Below are 12,762 nucleotides of genomic sequence, written 5' to 3'. Positions count from 1 at the left end.
CTGAAGCTCTGGTACTGGCCACTGTTGGGAGACAAGATTCTGGGCTAGATGGACCATTGGTCTGATCCATATGGCAGCTCTTGTGTTCTTATCTTCATATATTCATGTCTATAATCACCTTGGATTAAGTCCCTGAGAAAGTTCTGTCTCCTGCACAAACAACCTTTATCATCCTGGTGGACAGCTCCATTGTGCCAGAGGAGCAGAGCTGTTAACCACTGTCCATACCTCAGAGTTTCAGGAGATCGTTAATAGGCCTAGACCATTAGATTCCTGTGATAAATAAAGTGGGGGAGGGGTAGCTCCCTTTTTTGGACACTCAGCCAGCCCGTTAGCTATAGAATTCCACTTACTGGCTGTTCTCTACTTGCTTTACCTGTAAAGGGTTAACAAGCCCACAGGTAAAAAGGGAGTGGGCACCTGACCAAAAGAGCCAATGGGAGGGCTAGAACTTTTTTAAATTGGGAAAAAACTTCTCTTTTGTCTGTGTGTTGTGGTTCTCTGGGAAAGAGGGGAACAGGGAGCAGTTATGCTGTGAGAAGCTGAAAGCCAGGTATGAAAAACCATCAGATCATACCTAGAGATTGCTTATCTGAAACCCCAGATATGTAAGTAAATTAGGGAATGTCTAGGAAGACGCCATTAGGTTTATTTCTGTTCATTTCTTATTGGTTTGTGGACGCCTCTGTGCTAACCCCAAATGCTTTTGTTTTGCTTGTAACCTTTAAGCTAGACCTCAAGGTTATTCTTGAAGTTTAATTAGTGTAAGTGGGTTTTTTAATTCTAGAAAAAGGCTAAGTTCCAGATGTATTTTTTTGTTTTTAATAAAAAATTACCTTTTTTAAGAACAGGATTGTTGGGGGTGTGTGTGGGTGGGTGTGTCCTAAAAGGTTTGTGCATATGTTGTTTAATTAGCTGGTGGCAACAGCTGATTTCCTTTGTTTTTCTTTCTCAGCTCTTCCCCAAAATGGGGGTTGAAATGGCTCGAGGGTACCCCCACAGGAAGGAATTTCCAAGTGTGCCTTTCTGGTTTCAAAGGGGGTTTTTTTGCACTTGGGTGGTGGCAGCATCTAACCATCCAAGCTCAGAGAGAACCTGTAACTTGCCTGGAGTGGCCAGTATTAATTTTTAAAATCCTTGCGGGCCCCCACCTTCTGCACTTGAAGTGCCAGAGTGGGTAATCAGCCCTGACAACTCCCAACTCCCAAGTCTGTATCTAACCACTAGAGTATGCCTCCTCTTAAAGACAGCTATCATAGTGTCGTTGGGCTAAAAGCAGGCTAACAGAGCTTTTTGAGGAACAAGCAAAGGAGAGCAAGGAGGTTCAAAGAATGAATTCAGGCAGAATTTCTCTGCATTAAGTAATTTATATAGGAAGCAGTTGCAAAAGGCAGCATACGGAAGCAAGTAATTAAAAAAAAGCTTTAAAAATGAATTAAACAGTGGGGACGGACGGATAGAAGGACACACAAATTGGTTTGCAACAGCTAACTCAAGAGAGGGAGACAGACTCTGGCTTTTTATCTTAGGCCTTGTCTACACTACAAAGTTTTGTTGACAGAAGTCAGCTTTTGTCAACAAAACAGTGGAGATGTACACACTGAAATACTCCTCCCGCCGATATTATAAAAATCACCTCGACGAGCAGCACGGAGCTTTCTGCTATGCAGTTAGAGCAACGCAGTGTCAGTGTAGACACCTCACTAGGTTATGTCACCCTAACTGGCCTCCAGGAAGTGTCTCACAATGCCCATCATGACCGCTCTGGTCAGCAGTTTGAACTCTGCTGCCCTGGAGGTACACAGGTATGTGCCCCTCCCACATTTAAAAGCCTGGGAATTTTTGAAATTCCTCTTCCTGTTTGCTCAGCGTACACAGTTCACACAGCATCTTCCCAGCTGACCATGATGGCTTTACGCAGCAGGCACGCTCCCAGGTGGAGCACACCGGCGCTGCTGAGTATATGGGGAGAAGAGATTGTGCAGTCGCAGCTTTGCACCAGCCGCAGGAATTTTGATACCTACGGACTGATTGCTAGCACCATGCAGGAGAAGGGGCACGAAAGCGACACGCAGTAGGCAGGTGTACCAGAAGGCAAGCGAGTCCAACCGTCACTCTGGTGCGGTGCCAAAGACCTGCTGCTTCTATAAGGAGCTGGATGCCATCCTTTGCGATGATCCCACCTCCACTGCCAAGAGCACCATGGATACTTCGAGGGAACTGGAGTAGGGTGACCAGATGTCCTGATTTTATAGGAACAGTCCCGATATTTGGGGCTTTTTCTTATATAGGTTCCTATTACCCCCCACCCCCGTCCTGTTTTTTCAGACTTGCTGTCTGGTCACCCTAAACTGGAGGCAGCGGCCAGTGGACTCAACCGCAATGAGGAAGTGGTGGATGAGAGGGTGGAACTGGAGGATGAAGCAGCGCATGTGGCAGGATCATCCAGTGGCAGGGTGAGTCAGGAGCTCTTCTCCACTCTGGAGGGGTCTAGCCAGTCCCAGCACTCGGAGTATGGCGCACAGCATGCAGGAGAGGGGAGCTCCAGGAAGTGCTTATTTTACTTCGAGAGTGCATGATGAGACGAGGTTGAGCTCTCATGCAGTTTGTTATATGGTAGAGGAGGGATTAGGGACAGAAATTAAAAACCATCTACGCAGTCGGGCCAGGATGGAAGAGTTTGTTAATGTACTCTGGAATCCTCCATAGTGATCTCTAGGAAAAACTTTCCTGTAGGTATTCTGCAATCCTCTGCCGAAGGTTCCTTGGGAGAGCTGCTTTGTTTCTCCCCTCGCTCTAGGAAACTTTGCTGCGTCACCTGGCAATTATTTCTGCAGGGACCAGAGCAGCACACAGGCAAGAGGCATACAGAGCCAGTCTGCAGCCACATGCATGCAGGAGATGCTCCCCTGCATCCTGGGTTACCCTTAGGATGTGAGATATCAGGTTCAATTACTTTAGCCTGTGGAAAAGGGTACCCATATTCAGAATAGGTTCCCTAACCACTTATAGTAACCCCCCTTCACAAACCACCCTTTCTCCCTCTTGCCCTTTCTCCCTTGTCCACCCCGCTTCCCGCAAACTCACCGTAATTGGGACTCACAGGGACCTGTGTGCTAGCCAAGGGACAGTGAGAAAGAAGTGTATGTGTAACTTTTGTGATTCACGGCTGTGAGCGCACTCACAATACAGTCTCTGGTATCAGAGGGATAGCCGTGTTAGTCTGGATCTGTAAAAAGCAACAAAGAGTCCTGTGGCACCTTACAGACTAACATGTATTGGAGCATAAGCTTTCGTGGGTGAATACCCACTTCGTCAGACGTATGTCATGCATCTGACGAAGTGGGTGAACAGACGAAATGGGTATTCACCCACAAAAGCTTATGCTCCAATACATCTGTTAGTCTATAAGGTGCCACAGGACTCTTTGTTGCTTAATACAGTCTCTGTTCATTATTTCTTTGTCTTCTGCAGATGTGCCCTTGAGGACACACTCCTCCACACCGGTGGAGCGCCTCCATCAGATAAGGCAGCGACCCAGGAGGAGTAAGGAGGAGATGTTCCACAAAGTGCTGCAGTCAACAGACACACCATGTAGCAAAATGAGCATGGAGTGGGACAGTTAATGAAAGACTGAGGCTGGAGAGCCAGAACAGTGCACAGGGGCAGGAGCGGATGATAAAGCTCCTGGAGGACCAGACAGACAGAGATGTTGAAGTCCCTCATTAGCCTGCAATCAGAGCAAATCCGTGCCCAACGCCCCTCTGGCCACTACAGAACTCCGGTCCATGCCCTCCCCAAACTCCCCCACCACATTCATTGCGTGTTCCCGGTCCCTCGCAGTATCCCGTGCACACCACACCTGGAATTACACCTAGCTGTAAGAGCCCTAACTGCAAGACTGTTCCTCATTTTCATGTCCCGTTTGTCTGAAAGTTTGTGGTTTAGCCCATTATTAAACTTGAGTCTTTATTTGTGACATACATATATCGCTCAGTGTGAACCCCTGCTCAGTGTGAAACAGTGGCTGTTGGTAGGAATATTTGCTCGTTACAATAATGCTCAAGAAGTGAGCACTTCAGAGATCATTCATGGCAACCTGACCAAATGCATCACATACAGACATGGGAATCATTGTCAAAATGCTCCTTCAAAGCCTCCCTGATTCGAACAGCCTCCCACTGTGCCCCTCTAATTCCCTTTGCATCTGGCTGCTCAAAATTAGCAGCCAGCCAATCAGCCTCAGCAGCCCTTCCCAGGGAAACTTTTCCCGCTTCGATTCGCAAATATTATACAGCAGGTCGCAATGATCATTGGATTATTTTCCTCATTGAGATCTAACCGGCCAAAAAAAAATAAAAATAAAAATAAAAACCAGCACCAGCAACCTTTTAAATCGGCCAAAGATAAATTCAATGGTCATTCTGCATCTGCTGAGCCTGTTGTTGAAGCGTTCCTTGCTACTGTCTAGGTTTCCCATGTAAGGCTTCATGAGCCATGGGAGCAAGGGGTAGGCAGGGTGTCCAAGGATCACTATGGGCATTTGCACATTCCTCCATTGGAAAATTCTGGTCTGGAAAGAAAGTCCCAGTGTGCAGCTTTCAATACAGTTCAGTGTTCCTAAAGATGCCTGCACATGCACCTTCCCTGACCAATCCGCATTGATGTCAGTGAAACTATCCTGGTGATCCACCAGCACCCACAAGATCATGGAAAAGTAGCCCTTTCGGTTGATGTACTCCATTGCAAGATGGTTGGGGGCCAAAATTGGGATGTGTGTTCCATCTATCAACCTGCTGCAGTTTGGGTAATGTGCAGGAAATAATTGATAGGGAATTCCATTGCCTTGAAGCTAAGTCACAGTTCTTCAAAGCAGGAGGCAATTAATGGTCCTATATATTTGCATCCGTGTAGCTCCCACCATAGACTTTCCAACTGCAAACTGATTCGCAACTGCCACTTGCTTTTCCACAGTGAGGGCAGGTCTCAGTCTGGTGTCCTTGTGCCGCAGGGCAGGGGCGAGCGCTGCACGCAGGAAGGTGGCTTTGTGCATCTAAAAGTTCTGCAGCCACCACTCATCATCCCAGACCTGCATCGCGATGCGATCCCAACAGTCCACTGTGGCAAGCTGGGCCATGAATGCCAGCAGCAATCTTGAATTATTTGTTTCCATGGAAGACAGCAGGGCAGGCATCACCGATTCACTCTCTGTTTCGCAGCTCATGAAATACTGCAGGACCATCTGTGTTGTGTTCATAACGCTCATCACCTGACTGGTCAGCAGCTCAGGATCCAGGATGTCAGGCAGAGATGAAGGGTGCACAGTTTACAAGGGCTGTTGAAAAACAGCACGAAACGAAGCCCATGAAATGATGGCACGGAAATAACTGCATCATAGGACAGCGAGCATGTCTCCATGATGCACTGTGATCCGTTCCCAGAGCTCCCAGTGGCAGAGGATGGTGAGATGCACTGTGGGATAGCTACCCATAATGCAACGCTGTCGATGCAAGAGCAACAACTGTGGACACGCTCAGCTGACAAAAGGAGCGCAGCGTGGATGTGCTCCACTGATATTATTAAAGCAACTTATGATCGTTGACAAAACCTAAGTAGACTTAACTCAACTCTGCACTGTAGACATGGCCTTAGAATAGTCCCATGTCCCACAGCATGTCCTGCCTTATTAACCTTATGTGCCCACTTTGTATAGACAGCAGCAGCAGCCATTCACGCATACATGTTTGCTTCTGTAGGTTACTGTCAGCAAATTCTCATTATTCCCACTGGATTCCAACCAACAGTGTGTGGTTTCCTCTGTCCTTATTCTTTATCAGATGAGATGTGCACAAGAGCCCAGACTCACTGCCACAAGTCTTCACATCCTGTAAATGAATGATTGAGGCTGTAGCAAATGATGCGTAACCATTCATCCACTGCAGGGCTGTTGGCACTTCTCCTCACCCCAGGGGCAGCTGTAGAAGGTTTGGCTGAGCTGCTGAACCGTTGTATTACGTCGTACATACATATTATGTAGTTTGGGTTTCTATTTCTTAAAATAAAACAGGTTTGTTCAGGGTCCAAGTGCCTTGAGGTGCATTTCAAGGATCCATTCATGTGCTCAAAACTCCCTGTGTCTTGTGACGGGTGCAGAGACCTTGAAGTGAGGAGCATGCCATCCATAATAGCAGCATTCCTGCCACAGAAAACCTCTCACACATCCACACTTGGGGCTTGCTCAGCATACAGATTCATCTAGAATTTGTTCTTTATTTTCCGTAGTAATGGAGGTCTGTTGCTGAGAGTCAGGCTAAGTCTACAGTGGCACAACAGCTTTGCTGCGGTAGCACCGTAGTTACTTCCTACATCAGTAGAAGGGGGTTTTCCATTCGAGCAGCTAATCCACCTCTCCAAGAGGCAGTAGATTGGAAGAATTCTTCCATCAACCTAGTCGCATCTACTCTGGGGGTTAAGTCAACCTAACGATGGCACTCATGGCACAAAATTTGTCACAGCCCTGAGCAGCTGTGTAACTGTGAAGTGTAAACCAGGCTTCAGTCAACTCTCTCCTCAGCCCTTTCTGTGAAATATTTTAGGACTAAACAGCACTCCTAGAGCTTTCGATTTTAAGTGAGTGAAAGTGAAAAAAATAGATCAACGTAGCTACATCCCTCAGGGGCTATAAAAATGTTGCACCCTGAGCACTGGAGTTAGGTTGACCTAACCCCAGGGAAGATGCAGAAGAATTCTTCCATTGAGCTAGCTATTGCCTCTTGGAGACATAGGTTAACTACACTGATGGAAAAACTCCTTCTGTCAACGAGGTAAGCATCTACCTCAAAGTGCTACAGCCACACAACTGCAGCGCCGTAGCTGTGCTGCTGTAGTGTAGACATACCCCTAATGTGAGCAAGGATCCATTGAGGCAGCGGAAAAGTGTAGCTCCTACAAATAGCTAAAGTTATTTAAGCAGCAAAAAGACCTCTCTGTCAGTGAACTGTTTGCGCATGAAAATTCCCAGCATGTAACAGATCAGCACACATTACCAAGGTGCTGAGCAGTCTTCTACTCATGGGAATTAAAGTAGTTGGCTCCACATGAAGATAACCCAACACATTGCAGCATTGACCCCTCAGCATTTTAGAGGATTGTGTGAAAAGACAAACTAATCAGCCCCTTTTTTTTTCCTCTTACCTGATCTGTACTTGCTGCGCAAACAAAACATTCTGAATTCATCCGCTGAATTCTTTGTCAAAAAATCCTAATCAATAAACAAATAAAGAACCAGTATTATACCAGACATAGTCTAAACAACAGATCTTCATTGTGTAATTTTACACTTTGAATTTGCATTTCTGTATTTTGTGTTCATTTATTAGCCTTTTGGGAAAGATTAATAAATACATTTTTGATTATCCTGTTTTGCAATTATAATGTTTTAAAGTATATAAACAATTAATATTTTAATTGTTCAACTTTAAATTAAAGTTTATTTGTGGCAGAATTAAACAAGGCAATGTCAGATATATACCGGCTGTTGATGTAAAGCATTGAAAGATGCATTCGAAATTAAATTTTCATCGTTATGATCATCTCAAACAAACACACAGTATGAACGACAAAGAGAAAAGTAAACCTGAAATGTGCTGAGATTCGGATACAACAGAATGGGGGGAGGTACCCTGAAGCCTTGCTAGCTTCACAAACAGAATGTTGGTTTGTTGAACTAGATTAGAGTTTAATTTATGTTATAATTAAGAGATTAGAATATGTAGGAATAGAAGGAAAATCAGGACTGTGTGAAAGTTAACTTCTCCTGTACTACCTTGATTTATCCATACAGACCTGTCAAAATTCTACTCATCCAGAGGGTAACTCCCTCATTTTGGATTAATGTTAAGGTTGCTTTAAAACTTCACTCCTGTGATAAAGAATTTCACTGAGTCTTCCAAAGAACCATTTCAAATCATGATGGTATATTTAAAAATGGTCAACCACTTGACAACCCTGTCTACTTGTCAGCACAAAGAGTGGCAGGTAACAGCGAATGCTACATTCATGATCTTTTAAATTAGCAGATGAGAGGTAGTAAATTGGTAGTACCTCTACGTGCTGCTGAACTATAGCATTGCAATGAGAAGTTAGTACAAGTCTGAAAAGATGGGAAAGCAAAGAAATGCATATAGAGATTTAGCTTCTGTTTCAATATTACAGCAAGCGACACAGTGAAGGTAGCAAAATGTTGAGCACGTACAGTGTCTAAAATGAAAATAGAAATAATTGGGGCAATCAAGGCTAAGCTAAATCAAGAACTGGACTGGGATACTAAATTATCTGTCTATACACTTTATATAGCTTAGTAAACTCAAAGTGCCTGAAGACATTGTGATAGTGTATGGTAGGAGAGTATTATGCCTAAGGAAGGAAATAAACTGTATGAATCAAAACTCTGAGCTAGTGCAAGGCCCATCTGAATGGGCAGATCTCGATAGATGGGTATGTGTATGTATGGATTTTTTTTTAATCTATGTTTTGGGGGGAAAACGTGTCACTCTTCAAAACAGGGTGTGTGGGAAAACTGAAAATATTCACACGAAATTGATGTGGGGGGAGAATCTGAATAGCTATTTTAACAGACCAGAAGGTGTGTGCATGCGGAATACTGCAGAAAAGCACAGCTTGATCAAGGGTATGGAACGTGGCTGCAGGAAAGGAAAGTCATGCCTCACTGACGATTTGCAATGTGTGCAGTGTATTACTGGCAGGGGAGACAATGGGATGGCAGTAGGCAGCAGCATCCTAGCCTTGATTTTTTTAGAACTCACATGAAAAGTCCCACATAGGGTTTAACTTTCACAATGCAGAATGACTAAATGCGAGGCAGTTTGGTTCACTGATCTGAAAATTACCTACAGGACAGGATTACCTTCATTAGTCACAGCTGATCTATATATATTCAGACTAAAGAAAAATTACTCTGGGGTACTGCAGGGAGGAGTGCTGGGTCAGCAGTTATTTATTGTTAAATGTATCTGACTTGCCCTGCATGTAAAAACTATTGGCTCTGACAAAGTTCTCTTCACCTTCCCAGGAACATTCTCTCTCAGCTCATAACATTCCGTTAGAAATGCAGCTGCGGACGATGTCTATTTTTTGAAGTTGTTCTTTTTGCGTTAACCCTCATTCCTCCAACTCCTCTCCAGCATCTGTCTACACTAGGAAAATTACTGTCAAAACTGGCAGCGATGAGTAATTTTCCTAGGGCAGATGAGGCTTAGCCGTACACAGACAGCATCAGGAGAATTAAGAATAAAGCAGCTCACATTGCACTCTGATTTTCAAAGGATTATAATTAGTCTTCCAGGAGGGCAGAGAGAGAGAGAGAGAGAGAGAGAGAGGAACGTATGTGCTGAGACAGCCTTTTAATCCTTGTCTACATGAGGAAAATTACCCATTGCTGACATCCGAGTGCAGCTGAACTGGTGCTAAACACAGCTTAATTGTACATGTAATCAAGGACAAACTGTGTTCCGCACCACTTCAAAAACTGTGGTTAAACCCACTAATAAACATATAGACAGGAGCCACCAGAAGTGAGTGCTTCTGTGGCGTTAGCTAAGAAAGCTGCTTTTGGCAAGAGCCTATGCCTCTCTAATACGGTATTACCGTCTAACAGGATCGCATAGGCTGAAACAGACCCACTCCTGGCACTTGATATTAGCTACAAGGTAAAGGTCTATTTGAGTTAATAAGAGAATGACAGTAAAAAAAACCAAAACAATTAAATTAAAATTTAAAAAAAACAGCCATCTACACTGGCATTGGAAGATAAATGTCAGTTCCATATAAAAGGGTTTACGTTATCAAATCCTGCTTCCTGTTAAATGAGATAAGGAATGAAGTCTCAAAAAAGTAGTGCCCCAGACTCTAAAAGAATCTAATAGCCTATGTTAATGAATTCATATCTGCTTGTCTGCTGACCAGTTTAATAGATGGTATGAATGCTGGGTTCCAGAATATGCATCTTTGCTCACGTACGTTAAGACAGGAGTCTTAAATTCACTGTGTGAAGAGAACTGAACTATATCTTTTGATTATGGCCCATTGCCTCAGTCTCAGGACTCTAGACAACCCTTGAGTAAGAGCAGGTGTCATACTGATTACTAAAGGTTAATATGCCCAAATAAGACATAATGGGCACAAAGGCCCCCAATTTGGGGAACAGAGATAACTTCTGTTGGTAACAGAGACAGGCTTTCAAGCCTACACAGAGCTCTTCAGGTCTGGAAATCTGGGGAGAGTGCTCCTATAAAGGACAGGATTTAAGCACATGATTTGAACGTGTCCACGTGTTTTCCTGAATCAGGGCCATAATGAATTATAGCATATTAAACACACACACACACACACACACACAGCAAAACTTCTTTAGTTCACAACAACATATTACCTTAATTGTAATGTAGTTTTTTAATGATTTTGACATTTTTTCTTGACTTCCTTTAATAAGCAAATGCCCTGGAAGAAAAAAAATATAGTTAAATTAGTCTGCTTCTGAATGAGTGGTGGATGGAAAAGCAAACTCTGCTTTGAGGAACTGGAGGTAGAATATACTTGGATGGATTTGTCATAACCATTTCAATGCAGTGCTTTGTATTTTTAACCACAGCTTTACCAAAAATCCTACACCATTAGGCACCCAGAGCTTTGGATGGGGACATTTTAAACCAATCTAAAGAAATAAAACTAATGGAATGGAAGAAAATAAACAGCTTGCTTTTACCAGAAATGCCAACACACACTTCTAAATAATAATAGAAAAAAGTCTTATCTCTTGACATCCCACAGTGATATTTGGAGTCCTGTAAAGCCTCCTCAAACATATAGTATCCTCATGCAAAGCAAGGCATTTTCCAACCAAATTCAAAAATGGAATAAAAGTGTAACACAGCCAGACAACTAATTCAGAAGCTTTGCCTTATAACAGTGCCCACACAAAATGGGCAAGTTTCAAAGTAGGGAAGAAACATACAAACCTCCACCAAATTTAGGATTTAATAGGAGCAGGTGATACTAAGGGTTCTGTAATAGATGAAACAATGCTGGCAAGATGTAAGGAAGGTCACACACACACAATGAAATTCCACCTTAAAAGGACTTGAAAGCAAGCCAAGGATTTTGAAAAGCAATCAATAGTTTTTCCAGCAGCTTCCCAAAGCAAAGGCAACTGGAGGCTGTTTTCCTTGTGAAAATTTGGACTTAGAAATGCTTCAGGAGCTAAAAGTGATGCAAAAAGTTAGTGGGAAGACCAAAGAAGAATGAACTAAAGGGGGAGTCGAAATATATGCTGAAAATAATGTGCTGTATCTGGGACTGCATCCTTTTCACACAAGACGGATATTTCCCTGGCTGCCCCTCTAGTACAACAGACCAGCCCCAATTAACAGAAGGCAAGCCCCTGAAAATGCACCAGCTTTGGATAACCCGATCACGTGAACGGTATGGTCCTGGCAGCATCATGTTTATACCTATGGACTGCGATGCTCTAAATCTGACATCCCTGCAATTAGTCATGGATAAACCTGCTCCCTTCCATCTCCAACACATCTTGGTCCTGTAAGCATGGTTTAAAATTAGCTTGGGCCATATTGATTTTTAAACACTCTCTTATCAATGTGAACTTTATTTAAATCAAATATAGAAACCATATCTAGCCTATGCAACCTTAACTGATTTTAATCACAATTTGGCACCGTCAGCATTGGCCAGAGGGGAAAAGAAATAAATAAAGGGCAAGGTTAGCTAAAGCATACTTCTGAATGTCCCCTTCAGCTTGGCGAGTGGGGAAATTCACCATGGAATTGTTCAGAGGTCTAGTGTGGATGGACCCATAGTGTAGACAGACTCAGCCTCTTATTTCCACACTCTTACAGAGCTTAAAAAAAGAGAGAGAGAAAGATTGAGGGTTGGGTGACTTTGTCACCTGTTAAGACAAAAGACCTTTTTCAGACAGCTACCTCATTGGTTTTGTCTAAATAGACTCTGTGATGGGCACAAACCCTTGTCTCACAAAATCTCCTGTTTGTGGCATTGCTCAGGATTGAATAGTGCCATGCTTTGCCGCTCTGAGTAGGAACGCTCCTAACACTTCTTTGTACAACACTCCAGATAATTTTGCTCTGCATTAGGCTTTGCCACAACATCATCTTATATTGGTACCAGCGATATCTACCCTGTATATTATGGTCCTCTTTCCCACAGTGGTTATTCTGACTTAGGGTGACCATATGTTGAGGGGAAAATATCGGGACTGCTGCGGGGGGCGGGAGGGGGGCGTTTTTTTTTTATTTTATACTCACCCGTCCAGGAATTCGGTGGCAATTCGTCGGAGAGTCCTTCAGTCACGGACGGTCTTTGGCAATATTTCGGTGGGGGGTAATAAACCTTGCCGCCAAAGACAGAAGCACCTGCAGCCAAAATGCCGCCAAAGACCGTCCGCGACTGAAGGACTCTCCGCCGAATTGCTGCTGAAGACCAGGAAACAAAATATCGGGACAAACGGCGTCCCGACCGTACTCTGGTCGGGACGCGGGACAAAATCCTCAAGATCGGGACAGTTTTAAATTTTTGACCACAGTATCTCTATCACATGGTTCCATAAGAAGGCATCAGCAACGTCTGAATTATTTCAAATCCCGCTTCTCTATATGAGAGAATCCCACCACTGGGAGAGGATGGTTCCATTAAAGAACCTAAAATATC

General features: G+C 43.7%; 1 protein-coding gene across 6 annotated transcripts in view; it reads right to left on the bottom strand.

The window, feature by feature from the left end:
* The window catches only part of CARS2 (cysteinyl-tRNA synthetase 2, mitochondrial), a 47,369-nt gene that overhangs the window by 12,879 nt on the left and 21,728 nt on the right, over positions 1-12,762 (bottom strand). For all 6 annotated transcript variants that reach the window (XM_045007844.1, XM_045007854.1, XM_045007849.1 and 3 more), the window contains 2 exons: positions 10,451-10,518; positions 7,195-7,261 (listed from right to left, as the gene is read on the bottom strand). In XM_045007844.1, the coding sequence (XP_044863779.1) occupies positions 7,195-7,261; positions 10,451-10,518 (135 nt within the window). The remainder of the gene's footprint in view (positions 1-7,194; positions 7,262-10,450; positions 10,519-12,762) is intronic.

Source organism: Mauremys mutica, chromosome 1, assembly GCF_020497125.1.
Source record: "Mauremys mutica isolate MM-2020 ecotype Southern chromosome 1, ASM2049712v1, whole genome shotgun sequence".
In the NCBI taxonomy this organism is placed as follows: Eukaryota; Metazoa; Chordata; order Testudines; family Geoemydidae; genus Mauremys; species Mauremys mutica.
The sequence above is the reverse complement of the archived record's forward strand: the minus strand, read 5'-3'. Positions and strand labels throughout refer to the sequence as shown.